Below are 14,612 nucleotides of genomic sequence, written 5' to 3'. Positions count from 1 at the left end.
TGTCAACAACTACAGACCAGTATCCCTTCTTTCTTTTCTCTCCAAAACTCTTGAACGTGCCGTCCTTGGTCAGCTCTCCCGCTATCTCTCTCAGAATGACCTTCTTGATCCAAATCAGTCAGGTTTCAAGACTAGTCATTCAACTGAGACTGCTCTTCTCTGTATCACGGAGGCGCTCCGCACCGCTAAAGCTAACTCTCTCTCCTCTGCTCTCATCCTTCTAGACCTATCGGCTGCCTTCGATACTGTGAACCATCAGATCCTCCTCTCCACCCTCTCCGAGTTGGGCATCTCCGGCGCGGCCCACGCTTGGATTGCGTCCTACCTGACAGGTCGCTCCTACCAGGTGGCGTGGCGAGAATCTGTCTCCTCACCACGCGCTCTCACCACTGGTGTCCCCAGGGCTCTGTTCTAGGCCCTCTCCTATTCTCGCTATACACCAAGTCACTTGGCTCTGTCATAACCTCACATGGTCTCTCCTATCATTGCTATGCAGACGACACACAATTAATCTTCTCCTTTCCCCTTCTGATGACCAGGTGGCGAATCGCATCTCTGCATGTCTGGCAGACATATCAGTGTGGATGACGGATCACCACCTCAAGCTGAACTTCGGCAAGACGGAGCTGCTCTTCCTCCCGGGGAAGGACTGCCCGTTCCATGATCTCGCCATCACGGTTGACAACTCCATTGTGTCCTCCTCCCAGAGCGCTAAGAACCTTGGCGTGATCCTGGACAACAAACTGTCGTTCTCAACTAACATCAAGGCGGTGGCCCGTTCCTGTAGGTTCATGCTCTACAACATCCGCAGAGTACGACCCTGCCTCACACAGGAAGCGGCGCAGGTCCTAATCCAGGCACTTGTCATCTCCCGTCTGGATTACTGCAACTCGCTGTTGGCTGGGCTCCCTGCCTGTGCCATTAAACCCCTACAACTCATCCAGAACGCCGCAGCCCGTCTAGTGTTCAACCTTCCCAAGTTCTCTCACGTCACCCCGCTCCTCCGCTCTCTCCACTGGCTTCCAGTTGAAGCTCGCATCCGCTACAAGACCATGGTGCTTGCCTACGGAGCTGTGAGGGGAACGGCACCTCAGTACCTCCAGGCTCTGATCAGGCCCTACACCCAAATAAGGGCACTGCGTTCATCCACCTCTGGCCTGCTCGCCTCCCTACCACTGAGGAAGTACAGTTCCCGCTCAGCTCAGTCAAAACTGTTCGCTGCTCTGGCTCCCCAATGGTGGAACAAACTCCCTCACGACGCCAGGACAGCGGAGTCAATCACCACCTTCCGGAGACACCTGAAACCCCACCTCTTTAAGGAATACCTAGGATAGGATAAAGTAATCCTTCTCACCCCCCCCCCTAAAATATTTAGATGCACTATTGTAAAGTGGTTGTTCCACTGGATGTCATAAGGTGAATGCACCAATTTGTAAGTCGCTCTGGATAAGAGCGTCTGCTAAATGACTTAAATGTAATGTAAATGTAATAACAACCAGACATTTTCTCCCTGCGTAGTTTCACCTGAAAATGGACGTTTCACTTCCCTTTATTTCATCCCTCACTTTTTAACCACTTCTGCTTTAATTCTCTCACTATTTAGGGTAATTTCTACCATCTGGTTTGCTTAAATATAAGACATTTGAAATTATTTATACTTTAATTATTATTGTTTTTTTTGTTCAATACTTAAGAATATTTAAAACCGAATACTTTAAAACGTTTAGTCAAATTGTATTTTTTTCCATTTGTTACTTTAGCTTTTACTTGAGTCAATTTTCTATAAAGGTATCTTTACTTTTACTCAAGTATGACAATTAGGTACATTTCCCACCACGGAGTAGTCCACTATGGTGGGATGGTTCAGTGCATAAGACTCCTAATCACGGCACAGTTGTGACACAGCCTGGAATCAAACCAGGGTCTGTAGTGACGCCTCTAGCACTGAGATGCAGTGCCTTAGACCACTGTGCTAACGACTTAGCTAGCTAGTGTTAATGTTAGCTAGTGTTAGTTAGTGGATAATGAAGAGTTTCTCTTTAAAAAACACCTCCAGGCAGTAGTAGTGCTAACTACTTAGCTAGCTAGTGTTAGTGTTAGCTAGTGTTAGTTAGTGTTAGTGTTAGCTAGTGTTAGTTAGTGTTAGTGTTAGCTAGTGTTAGCTAGTGTTAGTTAGTGTTAGCTAGTGTTAGTTAGTGTTAGTTAGTGTTAGCTAGTGTTAGTTAGTGTTAGCTAGTGTTAGTTAGTGTTAGTGTTAGCTAGTGTTAGTTAGTGTTAGTGTTAGCTAGTGTTAGTTAGTGTTAGCTAGAGTTAGTTAGTGTTAGTGTTAGCTAGTGTTAGTTAGTGTTAGCTAGTGTTAGTTAGTGTTAGTGTTAGTGTTAGCTAGTGTTAGTTAGTGTTAGCTAGTGTTAGTTAGTGTTAGCTAGTGTTAGCTAGTGTTAGTGTTAGCTAGTGTTAGTTAGTGTTAGTGTTAGCTAGTGTTAGTTAGTGTTAGTTAGTGTTAGTGTTAGCTAGTGTTAGTTAGTGTTAGTGTTAGCTAGTGTTAGTTAGTGTTAGCTAGTGTTAGTTAGTGTTAGTTAGTGTTAGCTAGTGTTAGTTAGTGTTAGCTAGTGTTAGTTAGTGTTAGTTAGTGTTAGTGTTAGCTAGTGTTAGTTAGTGTTAGTGTTAGCTAGTGTTAGTTAGTGTTAGCTAGAGTTAGTTAGTGTTAGTGTTAGCTAGTGTTAGTTAGTGTTAGCTAGTGTTAGTTAGTGTTAGTGTTAGTGTTAGTTAGTGTTAGCTAGTGTTAGTTAGTGTTAGCTAGTGTTAGTTAGTGTTAGCTAGTGTTAGCTAGTGTTAGTGTTAGCTAGTGTTAGTTAGTGTTAGTGTTAGCTAGTGTTAGTTAGTGTTAGTTAGTGTTAGTTAGTGTTAGTGTTAGCTAGTGTTAGTTAGTGTTAGTGTTAGCTAGTGTTAGTTAGTGTTAGCTAGTGTTAGTTAGTGTTAGTGTTAGCTAGTGTCAGTTAGTGTTAGTGTTAGCTAGTGTTAGTTAGTGTTAGCTAGTGTTAGTGTTAGCTAGTGTTAGTTAGTGTTAGCTAGTGTTAGTGTTAGCTAGTGTTAGTTAGTGTTAGTGTGCAGTGGAGCATGACACCCATTGTTGAGGAAGGTTCCTGTTCCAGTCCTGTGTTATTGTACCGATCAGAGGTTAGAGAACGAGGTCACATGGGTTTAAACCACAGTCGGGGCCTCGTGAGGCAACAGGTCAGAGAGCTGGGTCAGCGTCTGAAATGGTACCTTATTCCCATAAGGGCTCTGGTCAAAAGTAGTGCACTAACTAGGGAATAGGGTGCCATAGGGCTTTGGTCAAAAGTAGTGCACTAACTAGGGAATAGGGTGCCATAGGGCTCTGGTCAACAGTAGTGCACTAAATAGGGAATAGGGTGCCATAGGGCTCTGGTCTAAAGTAGTGCACTAAATAGGGAATAGGGTGCCATAGGGCTCTGGTCTAAAGTAGTGCACTATATAGGGAATAGGGTGCCATAGGGCTCTGGTCAAAAGTAGTGCACTAAATAGGGAATAGGGTGCCATAGGGCTCTGGTCAAAAGTAGTGCACTAACTAGGGAATAGGGTGCCATAGAGCTCTGGTCTAAAGTAGTGCACTAAATAGGGAATAGGGTGCCATAGGGCTCTGGTCAAAAGTAGTGCACTATATAGGGAATAGGGTGCCATAGGGCTCTGGTCAAAAGTAGTGCACTAAATAGGGAATAGGGTGCCATAGGGCTCTGGTCAAAAGTAGTGCACTAAATAGGGAATAGGGTGCCATAGGGCTCTGGTCAAAAGTAGTGCACTAAATAGGGAATAGGGTGCCATAGGGCTTTGGTCAAAAGTAGTGCACTAAATAGGGAATAGGGTGCCATAGGGCTCTGGTCAAAAGTAGTGCACTAACTAGGGAATAGGGTGCCATAGGGCTCTGGTCAAAAGTAGTGCACTAACTAGGGAATAGGGTGCCATAGGGCTCTGATCAAAAGTAGTGCACTAACTAGGGAATAGGGTGCCATAGGGCTCTGGTCAAAAGTAGTGCACTATATAGGGAATAGGGTGCCATAGGGCTCTGGTCAAAAGTAGTGCACTAACTAGGGAATGCTCTGGTCAAAAGTAGTGCACTAACTAGGGAATAGGGTGCCATAGGGCTCTGATCAAAAGTAGTAGGGGGTGCCATAGGGCTCTGGTCAAAAGTAGTGCACTATCTAGGGAATAGGGTGCCATAGGGCTTTGGTCAAAAGTAGTGCACTAACTAGGGAATAGGGTGCCATAGGGCTCTGGTCAAAAGTAGTGCACTAAATAGGGAATAGGGTGCCATAGGGCTCTGGTCAAAAGTAGTGCACTATATAGGGAATAGGGTTCAATAGGGCTCTGGTCAAAAGTAGTGCACTAAATAGGGAATAGGGTGCCATAGGGCTCTGGTCAAAAGTAGTGCACTATATAGGGAATAGGGTGCCATTAGGGACACATCCTGGGTCTGTGAGCTTGGTGGAATAAAACCTCATGGTAAAGACTGGGACTTCCTGTCTGGGTAACCCTTTAGGACAAATGGTCACGAGAATGGAGGAATTGAGCAGTATGGGCACTTCCTGTCTGGGAAACCCTTTAGGACAAATGGTCACGAGAATTCAGCAATGGAGCAGTATGGGGACTTCCTGTCTGGGTAACCCCCTGCTCCATATGAATGATTTTTAAATGAGATGCTCGACGAACACGTGTCCACATACTTTTGTCCATGTAGTGATATTTCTCCCTTGGGAGATCTACTAATCCCTGTTTAGTAAATATTGTTTTACACAGAGTTTTACAGCCTCTGGGCCATCCTAGGTTCTCCTGCTACTTTGAAAAGAGAAACAGAACTGGTGTAGGGTGGTACTGGGGTGGTACTGGTGTGGGGTGGTACTAGGGTGGTACTGGGGTTGTACTCAGGTGGTACTAGGGCGGTACTGGTGTGGGGTGGTACTAGGGCGGTACTGGTGTGAGGTGGTACTAGGGTGGTACTGATGTGAGGTGGTACTGGGGTGGTACTGGGGTTGTACTCAGGTGGTACTAGGGTGGTACTGGTGTAAGGTGGTACTGGGGTTGTACTGAGGTGGTACTAGGGTGGTACTGGTGTGAGGTGGTACTAGGGTGGTACTAGGGTGCGGTGGAACTAGGGTGGTACTAAGGTGGTACTAGGGTTGTACTAGGGTGGTACTAAGGTGGTACTAGGGCGGTACTGGTGTGGGGTGGTACTAGGGTGGTACTAGGGGGTCCTAGGGTGTTACTAAGGTGGTCCTAGGGTGGTACTAGGGTGGTACTAGGGTGATACTAAGGTGGTACTAGGGTGGTCCTATGGTGGTACTAGGGTGGTACTAGGGTGATACTAAGGTGGTACTAGGGTGGTCCTATGGTGGTACTAGGGTGGTACTAGGGTGATACTAAGGTGGTACTAGGGTGGTACTACAGTGGGGTGGGCCTGAGGGAGAGAGAGGTACTGGGGTTGTACTCAGGTGGTACTAGGGTGGTACTAGGGCAGTACTGGTGTGGGGTGGTACTAGGGTGTTACTAGGTGGTACTAAGGTGGTACTAGGGTTGTACTAGGGTGGTACTAAGGTGGTGCTAGGGTGGTACTAGGGTTGTACTAGGGTGGTACTAGTGTGGTACTAGGGTGGTACTACAGTGGGGTGGGCCTGAGGGAGAGAGAGGTACTGGGGTGGTACTAAGGTGGTACTAGGGTTGTACTAAGGTGGTACTAGGGTTGTACTAGGGTGGTACTAGGGTGGTACTAGGGTGGTACTAGTGTGGTACTAGTGTGGAACTAGGGTGGTACTAGGGTGGTACTAGGGTGGTGTGGGCCTGAGGGAGAGAGAGGTACTGGGGTTGTACTAGGGTGAGGTGGTTCTGGTGTGAGGTGGTACTAGGGTTGTACTCAGGTGGTACTAGGGTGGTACTGGTGTGAGGTGGTACTAGGGTAGGGTGGGCCTGAGGGAGACAGAGGGACTGGGGTTGTACTACAGTAAGGTTGATCAATTCCAGTAACATTCCCAAAGTTCCCAGAAGTCCTGGTAGGAACATTCCCGGAATCAGGAGGGAATAAACAGGGAAACCGGTCATCCCCCAACCAGAATTTCTGTAAAACCTGGTTAATGGTGGAAAAGACATTTGCTGGAATATTTTGCTGCTCTAGTTGGTACTGGTGATATTCTCCCACACAGAAACATTTTGCTTCTCTAGTTGGTACTGGTGATATTATCCCACGCAGAAACATTTTGCTGCTCTACTTGGTACTGGTGATATTCTCCCACGCAGAAACATTTTGCTGCTCTAGTTGGTACTGGTGATATTCTCCGACACAGAAACATTTTGCTGCTCTAGTTGGTACCGGTGATATTCTCCCACGCAGAAACATTTTACAGTATTCAAACATTTCCCAAAAGTGAAAAAACAACAAACAAGAGACAGAAACGTGAGACGGGTATAAATGATTGTTATTATAATTGTTTTAAGATATGATGAACACATCCCACTGCATGGGCTATATGAACCACACACTACCTCTCACAAGGTAAGACAAAAAACTAACTCTGCACATCACCTCGTCCACTCACTGGTAGGTATTGGTGCTGCACTTCACCTCATCCACTCAGTGGTAGGTATTGGTGCTGCACATCACCTCATCCACTCAGTGGTAGGTAGGTATTGGTGCTGCACATCACCTCATCCACTCATTGGTAGGTAGGTATTGGTGCTGCACATCACCTCATCCACTCACTGGTAGGTATTAGTGCTGCACATCACCTCATCCACTCACTGGTAGGTATTGGTGCTGCACGACACCTCATCCACTCAGTGGTAGGTATTGGTGCTGCACATGACCTCATCCACTCAGTGGTAGGTAGGTATTGGTGCTGCATGACACCTCATCCACTCACTGGTAGGTATTGGTGCTGCATATCACCTCATCCACTCACTGGTAGGTATTGGTGCTGCACATCACCTCATCCACTCACTGGTAGGTAGGTATTGGTGCTGCATGACACCTCATCCACTCACTGGTAGGTATTGGTGCTGCACAACACCTCATCCACTCACTGGTAGGTATTGGTGCTGCACATGACCTCATCCACTCAGTGGTAGGTAGGTATTGGTGCTGCACAACACCTCATCCACTCAGTGGTAGGTAGGTATTGGTGCTGCACAACACCTCATCCACTCAGTAGTAGGTAGGTATTGGTGCTGCACAACACCTCATCCACTCAGTGGTAGGTAGGTATTGGTGCTGCATGACACCTCATCCACTCACTGGTAGTTATTGGTGCTGCACAACACCTCATCCACTCACTGGTAGGTATTGGTGCTGCACATGACCTCATCCACTCAGTGGTAGGTATTGGTGCTGCACATGACCTCATCCACTCAGTGGTAGGTATTGGTGCTGCATATCACCTCATCCACTCACTGGTAGGTATTGGTGCTGCACATGACCTCATCCACTCAGTGGTAGGTATTGGTGCTGCATATCACCTCATCCACTCACTGGTAGGTATTGGTGCTGCACATCACCTCATCCACTCAGTTGTAGGTAGGTATTGGTGCTGCACATCACCTCATCCACTCACTGGTAGGTATTGGTGCTGCATAACACCTCATCCACTCAGTGGTAGGTAGGTATTGGTGCTGCACATCACCTCATCCACTCACTGGTAGGTATTGGTGCTGCACATCACCTCATCCACTCAGTGGTAGGTATTGGTGCTGCACGACACCTCATCCACTCAGTGGTAGGTATTGGTGCTGCACATCACCTCATCCACTCAGTGGTAGGTAGGTATTGGTGCTGCACATCACCTCATCCACTCAGTGGTAGGTAGGTATTGGTGCTGCACATCACCTCATCCACTCAGTAGTAGGTAGGTATTGGTGCTGCACGAGACCTCATCCACTCACTGGTAGGTATTGGTGCTGCACATCACCTCATCCACTCAGTGGTAGGTAGGTATTGGTGCTGCACATCACCTCATCCACTCAGTGGTACAGTAGGTTAAGCATTGTTTCTTGCCTTTTTTAAATATCACAACAGTGCTTTCTTTGAATAAAGGTTTGGATGGTCCGATTTTCAAAGGTCTCTATCGTTGTTATTGCAATGTAGGGCAAACTAAGACACTAACAAAATTAACATTTGGCTCCATTGACATGTACCCCATATAGACATTGTACTGAAACACAGCTGATTGATTGAAACAATAGGTGGTCGTCTGTACCAGTGGTTCCCAAACTGTGGGGCGGGGCACCCCCCGCGCCCCTGCAGCGGCAGCACGTGGTCCTCCCCTCTCCATTGAAAAAATATATATACGTATATATATATATATATATATTTTTTTTAAGGAACTCAGTCCAGCTTTAAACTTAGTCTTGAAAGTGATAATAGTAGAATGTACGAGGTGACATTTCTAAATGGGGTGTGACACATTAGAGAGATGTTTATAACTCGTCAGGAATGTCCAGATCAATCAGCCCACGGCCGTCTTTTTACTTACTTACTTTTTTTTAGCTCATAAATATTGTTGTAGTTTTTGAGTCACTCAAATATCACATGAATAAACATTAGACGTGATCAAATTTGTAAATAATTAAATAACTGCAAGGAAATGAGCATTAAAACGACAATATTTTCCTGTGACAAAATGTGTAGAATTGCAGGAAATAAGCTTTAAACCTGCTACATTCTCTCTACCAACAAGCGGGGTGTCAACAGTTTGTGTCATGAACAGTGCTTGTGCCCATGGGGGGGGGGGGATGTTTGGGAACCCCTGATCTATAACCAACAACAGAACACAAGGACAATTTATTATTATTGCAAATCAAAGACGTGAAAGTCGATGCCAAAGCATTGTCGACAACCACAAAACCCCCGGATACGACAACTGAGGTATTTCAGATTACACACACACACACACACACAGAGAGAGACACGCGCAAGTGCGCTCACACACACACACATTTGCCATCTTGCTATAGACAGATCTATAAATTCAAGCCCCGGCTCTGCATATACATACAATCTGACCATTATGTAGAGATGAAGACACTGTACCAGTTAGGTGAGTTAGTTGATATGCCATCACTTACCGTTCCCACTGTTTATTACATAGGACTCTGGATGGATGGGTTCTAACCGTTACTGTTCGTAACAGTTTATTCCATAGGACTCTGGATGGATGGGTTCTAACCGTTACTGTTCACTCCATAGGACTCTGGATGGATGGGTTCTAACCGTTACTGCTCACTCCATAGGACTCTGGATGGATGGGTTCTAACCGTTACTGTTCACTCCATAGGACTCTGGATGGATGGGTTCTAACCGTTACTGCTCACTCCATAGGACTCTGGATGGATGGGTTCTAACCGTTACTGTTTATAACTGTTTATTCCATAGGACTCTGGATGGATGGGTTCTAACCGTTACTGTTTATACCATAGGACTCTGGATGGATGGGTTCTAACCGTTACTGCTCACTCCATAGGACTCTGGATGGATGGGTTCTAACCGTTACTGCTCACTCCATAGGACTCTGGATGGATGGGTTCTAACCGTTACTGTTTATAACTGTTTATTCCATAGGACTCTGGATGGATGGGTTCTAACAGTTACTGTTTATAACTGTTTATTCCATAGGACTCTGGATGGATGGGTTCTAACCGTTACTGTTCATAACAGTTTATTCCATAGGACTCTGGATGGATGGGTTCTAACCGTTACTGCTCACTCCATAGGACTCTGGATGGATGGGTTCTAACAGTTACTGCTCACTCCATAGGACTCTGGATGGATGGGTTCTAACAGTTACTGTTTATAACTGTTTATTACATAGGACTCTGGATGGATGGGTTCTAACCGTTACTGCTCACTCCATAGGACTCTGGATGGATGGGTTCTAACCGTTACTGTTCACTCCATAGGACTCTGGATGGATGGGTTCTAACCGTTACTGCTCACTCCATAGGACTCTGGATGGATGGGTTCTAACCGTTACTGTTCACTCCATAGGACTCTGGATGGATGGGTTCTAACCGTTACTGTTCACTCCATAGGACTCTGGATGGATGGGTTCTAACCGTTACTGTTTATTACATAGGACTCTGGATGGATGGGTTCTGTTTGGGTGACAAGACACCAGGCCCCATATTCATTAAGTCTCCCAGAGTAGGAGTGCTGTTCTCGGATCAACTCTGTTAAGACTATAATGAATGGACTGTGGGGGGGTTGACACATTATGTAAACAGGCCCCCTGAATCTCAACAGTATGTCTTTTAACCCTTAAACTATAGGACAACATAATGCCGTGGTAGAGACAGACAGATACCCACTGTGGAAGTACAACATAATATTAAATGAATATATGTTGTGCTTTTACATATGAATTTAAACAACAACAACAACAACCATTCGTTTTCACCGTCATCATGTGACTTCTGATGACTCGTGATGAACCAGGAACTAGGAAATGAATCCCCTCTTCACATTTAAAACGTCTGGTTAACTACGTGTTACAGTTTGGTCGGCAATACGCAGCCCAGTGGACCAACCAGGATAGGGTGTAACACAAGCCCGTAGAGTCTCGTAAATGTGGTGATGCTTGAAGGATGTTGTGTATATATATATCGACGATCTATCAACCCGTTTTAAAACCAACCAGCCCTTCAGTGTTCAGATTGATTGAGACAATCATGACAATATGACAGGTCATTTTCCCTTGATATGATGTAGGTCCAACCCTCGACCAACCGACGCTTCTCGTTCGGCCCCTCCCCTCCCCCGCCACCACCACCACCACCTAACGTCCGTGCCCTTAAAGTAACTTACCAAAGTGACAAACGGTGTCCATAAGAAAAAAAAGCGCGAAATATTGCTTCATGACATTTTGTGAAAATCATAGAAAAATATTTTCTCTATAACACTTGTATCGCCTTGGCTTGTAAATTCCCCCTCATCACATTCTCTATACACAAAAACACACTTTTTTAATTAGATTTTTTTACACAATATACTAATCTTATTTTGTTGCTCATTTATGCTATGTACTGTACATTGGTATCTAATGTGCAAATTAATAATTTAAGTTGTGTAAAAACTCTCAAATGAATACAAAATCATATTTTTGTACATTTTAAATGGTGAGAGTCCATGAACCAGGTACATAAAAAGGATCCCAAACTGCATTATATTCAGGAGTGTTTTGAAGAGCGTTCTCTCTCTCTATATATTTAACATCTTTGGCCAGGAAATGTCATGTTCTTTTGTCGTTGTCGTGATCGTTAAGACATTCAAATGTGACAAACCTGTGGTAGCGACACCACACAGCACCTGTAAAATAACAACCAAGATAATCAACTGCTGATGAAAACACATTCGGTTTATCGAAGACGTGTAGAATGTAGAGGAAAACATGAAATAAAACATTTTTTTTGAGGCGGACCAATCAAACTAGCACTGGAAACAGTATCCCTGCCCTCGCTGTGATAAGGAGTGCGATTCATTAAAACCAATTAGATGTTGTTGTTGTTTTGTTTATACCGGGTAATCAATGTGAGGAGGGCACACGGCAAATTTAACTTACAAAGTGCAATTTCACCACACGAAACGGTTATTTTCCTTAGTGTGGGTTTGTTTGCAGTTGACTGAATATCCGGCCTGTTGTCGTCTATTGTCTTTCAGCTGCAGCAGAGGATTTGAACTCTCTACTGAAGCCAACATGAGTTGCATAGACAACAGAAAGGGTTCACAGTGAGTTGCCATTAGGACAATTATTGATGAAAAAATAAAAAATAAACGTTGAAGTTACTAACGTATTGCTTTGAGAAGTTTTTAACGTTGGTTGAAGATTTTAAGATCAAAACAGTCCGGTTTTAGTAAGATGTTCGATTTAAGTTTACGTTTTGAACCACTGCACAACAAAATGCAATTGCTATTTCTATGTGTGCTGTATTTGCCTGAAATTATATCTTAGTTTGCCATTCATGTTGTGGGCAAAAAACACAAGACATTTCTCCATAAAACTAACCAAAAATTGAAGTTGAACCAATTTATTTGAACAACAAAGTTATAAATTCCTGCTGGCCAAAGATGTTAAGTGGACAGAGATCTACCCTGCTTGTCATCACGTAGTTGTGTCCTTTACAGTAGCCTACTGTACTGTACACTGAGACAGAAGAAGTGACAGGAATCAAAACGTTTTAAACAGAGCAGGCGATCAACTTGCTCTGAGCGTGTCTGTCTGTCTGTATGTCTGTCTGTCTGGATGTCCCAACGTCCACAGACAGTCTATTGAGTAGAATGTGTTCTATCGCCTTCTCTATGGACACAGTTCTGTTGTCTGTCTGTTGTGTTGCGTTGTCAGCAGCTGGGGGTTTGCAGTACCTGTCGTGCGATAGATAGCACATCAGGCTCTAGAGTAGCAGCACCTCTGGCTAGCGCGCTACCAGGGGCTACCCAGGCCTACTGAGGGCCTTGGCCTCCCTCTCCTTGTGTTTCAGATCCTCCTTGAAGCAGTAGGAACAGTAGTTATCTGTCTCCGGGCGACCGTAGAAGGAGCACTTCTCCCTCTTGCATCTCCTCTGCTGCAGGCAGTACACCAGGCAACCCCCACCGGCGCTACCGATCTGACTTTTGACCTTGTCGGACCCCGAACCCGTCCTGGTGACCCTACTGCTCCCCCAGGTCTGAGGCACGTCGGCGTCGGCGAACTCCAGACAGTCCTGTATGTGGCTAGCGTTGAAGCCGTTGGTATAGGTATGGGACTTGTGCTCCCCAGGCATGTTGTAGGGCTCCGTGGTGCCTGGGACCCCCGGGTGGGTGTGGTTGACCCCGGTGCCCAAACGGACCCCAGACAGGCGGGCTGGAGAGTAGCTCTGGGAGGACAGAGAGCGGTTCTGCTGGGGGTAAGTGGCACAGGTCTTCAGGGTGCCCACCAGAGGAGGCTTGTAGCTGGGCTGGGGTTCGTCCGGCTGGAAGCTCGGTGCCTGGAGGGCCTGGAGGTTGACGTCTCTCAGCTGGATGATACTGGACCTCTGGATGGGAGGGGTATGGCTGTAGTGGGCTGACACTGGGACTGTAGTTGGGACGGGCCTGGGGACAGGGGGGACGGACCCCGGTCTCCTGGTAGCACCGTTGCTGGGGGAGGAGTTGGGGGAGGGGCTGTGGCGGCCCTGCATCTTCAGGGCAATCTGTGGGGGGGGTGTGAGGGGTATGGCTTTGGTGGTGTCTGGCTGGGGAAGAGATGAAGTCCTGGGGAAGGGGAGTAGGAGGAGGAGGGCAGGAGGGAGGAGGAGGAGGGGTGCGGGTGTCTCGCTCCCTCTCTCTCTCCCTTTCTCTCTCTCGCTCCCTCTCTCTCTCCCATTCTCTCTCTCTCTCCCTCTCCCTCTCCCTCTCCCTCTCTCTCTCCCCTCTCCCTCTCTCTCTCCCTCTCCTTTTCTCTCTCTCTTTCCTTCTCCCTCTCTCTCTCCCGGTGAGGGGCGCTCTCCTGCTCTGGTTTCTTCAGGGCGTTGGAGGGCCCGTTGGTCGTAGTAGTCGTGGTTGTAGAGTTTGCTGCAGGTTTCTTCTCTCCTTCCTTCCTCCTGGTCTCCTGCTCGGCAGAGAAGCGCTCCTGAGCGGAGGTCAGGTAGAAGGAGATCATCTCCTCGTGGAACTGGTGGCGATGAGAGGTGAGGAGAAGGCCGGCGAAGATGAACTTCCTCTCGCCCTGCATGGCGGCTCTCAGTATGTTGAGGCTCAGCTTGACGTCTGTGCTGTACTTCCAGTGCTCCGACAGGGCCTTGTCCCCCACCAGCCTGGCCAGGAGACCCCCCCTGTCCCTGTCCCGTTCCCCGGGAGGAGAGGGCACGCCTGGGGACGCTCAGTGGGAGACGGGCTGGTGGTCTTGTCCGAGGAGAACGACGTACTCGCAGACTGGCCCTCCTTCTCTCCTCCTCCTCCATCCTTCCGGGCTTTTCCTTCCTTTTTCTCCTTCTTCTTCTCTACGTTATTCTCTGTCCCTCCTCCGTTGCCGCCCCCACCTCCTCCTCCGTTGTTCCGGCCGTTGCCTCCAGAGTTGGAGCGGTTGATCTTTCCGTGGACCAGCCCTCCCAGACCTCCCATGTTCTTCTTCAGCTTGATACCCAGGGTTTTGCTGAAGCTGCCTAGCTTGTTGGCCACAGAGTCCGTCCTGGTCTTGTCCTTGTCTTTACGCTGTTGCTGCCTCTCCGTCTTCTCCACCTTGCCGGTGTTGACGTTGGAGTTGCTGCAGACGGAGTCGCGGTCGGAGTCCATGGAGTCGGCTAGAGACTGGACGTCGTCGCCCCCGTGGGACGCCGTGGGAGACTCCGGCTGGGCCAGGGGAGCCTGGAGAGAGAGGGAGGGAGGGGTGAGAAGGGATGGAGAGGAAGCACAATCAGTAAATTATGTTGACCTGTCTAATCTACTCCATTTCATGACTATGACATCAAAACGTAGTTTGCTTTATTCCTTGTACATGGACAGTAAGGTGCTGGGGAGCTGGCAGTACAACACGAATGCAGAACAACCAATCAAATCTATTTACAACAATTATTTGCTGGCATTAGCCAATCAATGTGTAGGA

General features: G+C 47.0%; 1 protein-coding gene across 1 annotated transcript in view; it reads right to left on the bottom strand.

The window, feature by feature from the left end:
- Nucleotides 1–13,630: 13,630 nt before the first annotated feature.
- Nucleotides 13,631–14,612, bottom strand: part of LOC124022778 (OTU domain-containing protein 7A-like) — a 90,280-nt gene continuing 89,298 nt past the window's right edge. The window contains exon 12 of the mRNA XM_046337464.1: nt 13,631–14,374. Coding sequence (XP_046193420.1) covers nt 13,766–14,374 — 609 coding nt within the window. The 3' untranslated portion in view covers nt 13,631–13,765. The remainder of the gene's footprint in view (nt 14,375–14,612) is intronic.

The sequence above is a fragment of the Oncorhynchus gorbuscha genome, unplaced genomic scaffold, assembly GCF_021184085.1.
Source record: "Oncorhynchus gorbuscha isolate QuinsamMale2020 ecotype Even-year unplaced genomic scaffold, OgorEven_v1.0 Un_scaffold_1418, whole genome shotgun sequence".
Taxonomy (NCBI): Eukaryota; Metazoa; Chordata; class Actinopteri; order Salmoniformes; family Salmonidae; genus Oncorhynchus; species Oncorhynchus gorbuscha.
The sequence above is the reverse complement of the archived record's forward strand: the minus strand, read 5'-3'. Positions and strand labels throughout refer to the sequence as shown.